Here is a 4,056-nt window from a genome sequence, read left to right as displayed (position 1 = left end):
ATGAACCTCTGTAGGGAGCTGGCGAACAGCAGCATGCAATCATCACAGAGGGGTTTCCAGGGCGGGATTGCAACCTTGCATATAGCCAGCTACAACTTTATTTTCTTTACCTCCCATCCCCCTACCCCCCTTTTTTTTTTTTCAGGGAAAGGGAGAAAGGAGGAGGGAGGGAATATTGTATTTGCCTCCTTTACTAACCATAATTGAATTAAAGTTGTAAAATGCTTGGGAGTTTAACACTGACCGGGCAGGTTTTCCATGGCTTTTTTTTTTTTTTTCCTCTGAAGAACTGTCGGTTAATGGATGAATGGATCTGATCGAGCTGAGAAAGAATATGCTAGATACATGCCTTTGAGTAAGATTTCTGCTGCCTTCATGCAGTGAAGCCCTTTGCTTTGAGTAATTCTGATCCAGTTGACGTCTGGTCAAAATTAGAGAGAGATTCGCCGAGACTTCCGATTTCTTGCTGCATGACTGCCTTTGCTGCAAGTGCTAGATTTGCAGCCTTGAACCTGATGCCACAGGAGATGTCTTGCAGTACTGAGACTTCCCGGTTTTTAGGATGTGTTCCTCCAAACCAGAGTTGTGGCATGAGGATTGGAGCTCTGAGGTGGACGATAGAAAATGCAAGCCTGCTCCAAGATCCCAGCATTTAAGCCTGGATGTTTTATTAGTCTTCCCCTACCAACACACACAATGCATTTATTTTCCCTATTCATATTGCTTTTAGACTAGTAGAAGTAGAAGAAAGCCACAAGGAGTCAAAAAGACTGCAAGAAAGAATGGAAATGGGATTTGTTTCCAGCCAGGTGGAATTCGGGTACTAAATTACTGATGTAGGTCAATGGTAGGATTTCCCTTCCACCCCCCTTGGCTTTTAATCAGCCTGGGTGTCTTCTCCCCTAAAGGATGAAGAGTACTGACAGCCATCGCTGCTTATAATCAGTAACTCTGATGCTTGGAGTGTTGGCGATGAGATATTTCCGTGAGACCTATTTAGATCTCTCCACTTCTACCAGGCTAGTTTTGCAGAACGTTGGGAATAAGCGATATGTCAGATATGGCTGAGACGCCGAAGATGATCCGCATGTTTTACATTTTTCACAAATTTTGGGTGAGTGGTTAAAACATTTCCTTTAAGTGTGTGTGTGTGTGTGTATATGTGTGTGTGTAAGAACTGAAGACCTCTGCTTGATAGTCAGCTCTGTTACACTGTATATAACTCGTGGAGGGGGGGTTGTCATAAAATCAATTAAAATTATTTACTTGTGTAAAGATACAAAATTTCTCTCACTGAAGAGAGCTGTTAAGTGCACTGAAGTAGGAGGTTAACGTACTTAATCTCATTACTGAAGGATTCCACCACAAAAGTCATCTAGGGGGTGAGTGTGTGTGTGTGTGTGTGTGTGTGTGTGTGCATGCCTGTGTGGGTGGGTGTGCGCTTTGTAAATGTATAGATAGAAAAAAAACACACCATAAAACAGTTTTAAGAAATGGGTGATGTGGAGAATGTGTCAGTATTCTCTCTGTTGCATTGAGCTGCTGTTTTCAGCACTGAGCGTTTTTCTTTGGATTCCTACCATGGCATTTCCACCACCGGTTAAAAATCGAGGTAGAAGGAGGGGAAGACCTTGGTGCGCTGTTCACTGGGGAGGTTCTGAAGGGAAGGGGGAGCTGGGTAATAGGGGAGGTGGGAAACCTCGTAAAATGGTGCTTCTTTTCTCTTAAATTACAACCGTGAAACTGAACTGACAGCCATTTTCTGTATATTTATGGGGCTGGTCGTGAAAAAGAAATCCAAGGAAGCATTGAAATGCACCCCACAGGAACAGAACCAGAACAATTCCTACTGTGACCTCACCTTTTTAAACACCGCAGGCATTTGACTCACTAGGAGTTGCCCATCAACATTTTAATCAATGCATGTCATCCAGTTTTCAAAAGTGTGGGAATTAGAAGTGACAGGAGGTTTTTTTTTTTGTTTGATTAACAATCTGTTCCCTACCCCACTGAAGATATACATAAACTTTGTGTCCATTTTAAATTCTATGGGGCTATGCTATTATGCTGCTTTCTTTTTTTCTCCTTACCCTTACAGGAAATAAAATGTACGCTTGCTGCTCTACAGTAACTTTGGAACAGGACCTCAACAAAAAAATGCATATCTGGATGCTGCAGACGATCGCATTTGCTTTAACATCTCTAGTCCTTTCGTGGGCAGAAAGCATCGAGTATTATGGGGAAATCTGTGATAATGCATGTCCTTGTGAGGAGAAGGACAGCATCTTAACAGTGAGCTGTGAAAACAGAGGGATCATCAGCCTTTTTGAGATCAGTCCACCAAGGTTCCCTGTCTACCACCTCTTGTTGTCTGGGAACCTTTTGAACAGGCTGTACCCAAACCAGTTTGTCAATTACACGGGGGCTTCCATTTTGCATCTGGGGAGCAATGACATACAAGACATCGAAACGGGGGCCTTTCATGGGCTGAGAGGTTTAAGGAGGCTGCACCTGAACAATAACAAGCTGGAACTTTTACGAGATGACACTTTCCTCGGGCTAGAGAGTTTGGAGTACCTACAGGTTGATTATAATTATATTAGTGTCATTGAACCTAATGCCTTCAGCAAACTGCATTTGCTGCAGGTGCTGATTCTCAATGATAACCTCCTCTCCAGTTTGCCCAACAACCTTTTCCGTTTTGTGCCCTTAACTCACTTGGACCTGAGGGGTAACCGGCTGAAGCTGTTGCCCTATGTGGGCCTTTTGCAGCACATGGATAAAGTGGTGGAGCTGCAGCTGGAGGAAAACCCCTGGAATTGCTCCTGTGAGTTGATTGCTTTAAAGGATTGGCTGGACAGTATCTCCTACTCTGCTCTGGTGGGAGATGTGGTTTGTGAGACCCCTTTCCGCTTACATGGTCGAGACTTGGATGAAGTCTCCAAGCAGGAGCTTTGCCCCAGGAGGCTCATCTCGGATTATGAAATGAGACCGCAGACACCATTAAGCACCACAGGGTATTTCCACACTACCCCGGCTTCGGTCAACTCCGTGGCCACGTCTTCTTCAGCTGTTTACAAATCCCCCTTGAAGCCCCCCAAAGGGACCCGCCAACCCAACAAGACAAGGGTGCGCCCCACCTCCCGCCTGCCCTCAAAAGACCTGGGATACAGCAACTACGGCCCCAGCATTGCCTACCAGACCAAATCCCCGGTGCCTTTGGAGTGCCCCACTGCCTGCACTTGCAACTTGCAGATTTCCGACCTGGGCCTCAATGTCAATTGTCAGGAGAGGAAGATTGAGAGCATTTCTGAACTGCAGCCCAAACCCTATAATCCTAAGAAGATGTATCTGACGGAGAACTACATTGCTCTGGTACGCAGGGCAGATTTTGTGGATGCTACTGGGCTGGATTTGCTGCACCTGGGCAATAATCGGATCTCGGTCATTCAGGACCGGGCTTTTGGGGATTTAACTAATTTGCGAAGGCTGTACCTGAATGGGAACCGGATCGAGCGGCTGAGCCCAGAGCTGTTCTATGGGCTGCAAAGCCTGCAGTACCTCTTCCTGCAGTACAACGTCATCCGGGAGATAGAGGCAGGCACCTTTGAACCTGTCCCCAACCTTCAGCTCTTGTTTCTAAACAACAATCTGCTGAGGTCTTTGCCAGGGAACATTTTTTCTGGTCTGTCTCTCTACAGGCTGAGCTTGCGGAGCAACCACTTCTCCTACCTGCCAGTGAGCGGGGTGCTGGACCAGCTGAAATCCCTGCTGCAGATCGACCTGCACGAGAACCCCTGGGACTGCACCTGCGACGTGGTGGGCATGAAGCTGTGGCTGGAGCAGCTCAACACCGGTGTCCTGGTGGACCAGGTTATCTGCGAGTCCCCTAAGAAGTTTGCCCAGAGCGACATGCGGGCCGTCCGGGCGGAGCTGCTGTGCCCCGACTACTCGGACATCGTCGTCTCCACGCCCACGCCGTCCCCGGGCCAGCTGCCGGCCAGGACCACCCCCTCCTCCTCCACCGTGCGCCTCAACGGCACGGCGGCGGCAGGC

The 4,056-nt window shown here is 47.5% G+C and overlaps 1 protein-coding gene across 1 annotated transcript in view; it reads left to right on the top strand.

Moving 5' to 3' along the window:
- Positions 1-2,106: 2,106 nt before the first annotated feature.
- Positions 2,107-4,056, top strand: part of SLITRK5 (SLIT and NTRK like family member 5) — a 3,988-nt gene continuing 2,038 nt past the window's right edge. The window contains exon 1 of the mRNA XM_009278481.1: positions 2,107-4,054. Within this exon, the coding sequence (XP_009276756.1) occupies positions 2,107-4,054 (1,948 nt within the window). The remainder of the gene's footprint in view (positions 4,055-4,056) is intronic.

Source organism: Aptenodytes forsteri, unplaced genomic scaffold, assembly GCF_000699145.1.
Source record: "Aptenodytes forsteri isolate BGI_AS27 unplaced genomic scaffold, ASM69914v1 Scaffold32, whole genome shotgun sequence".
Taxonomy (NCBI): Eukaryota; Metazoa; Chordata; class Aves; order Sphenisciformes; family Spheniscidae; genus Aptenodytes; species Aptenodytes forsteri.
This window is presented reverse-complemented; position numbering and strand designations above follow the sequence as displayed.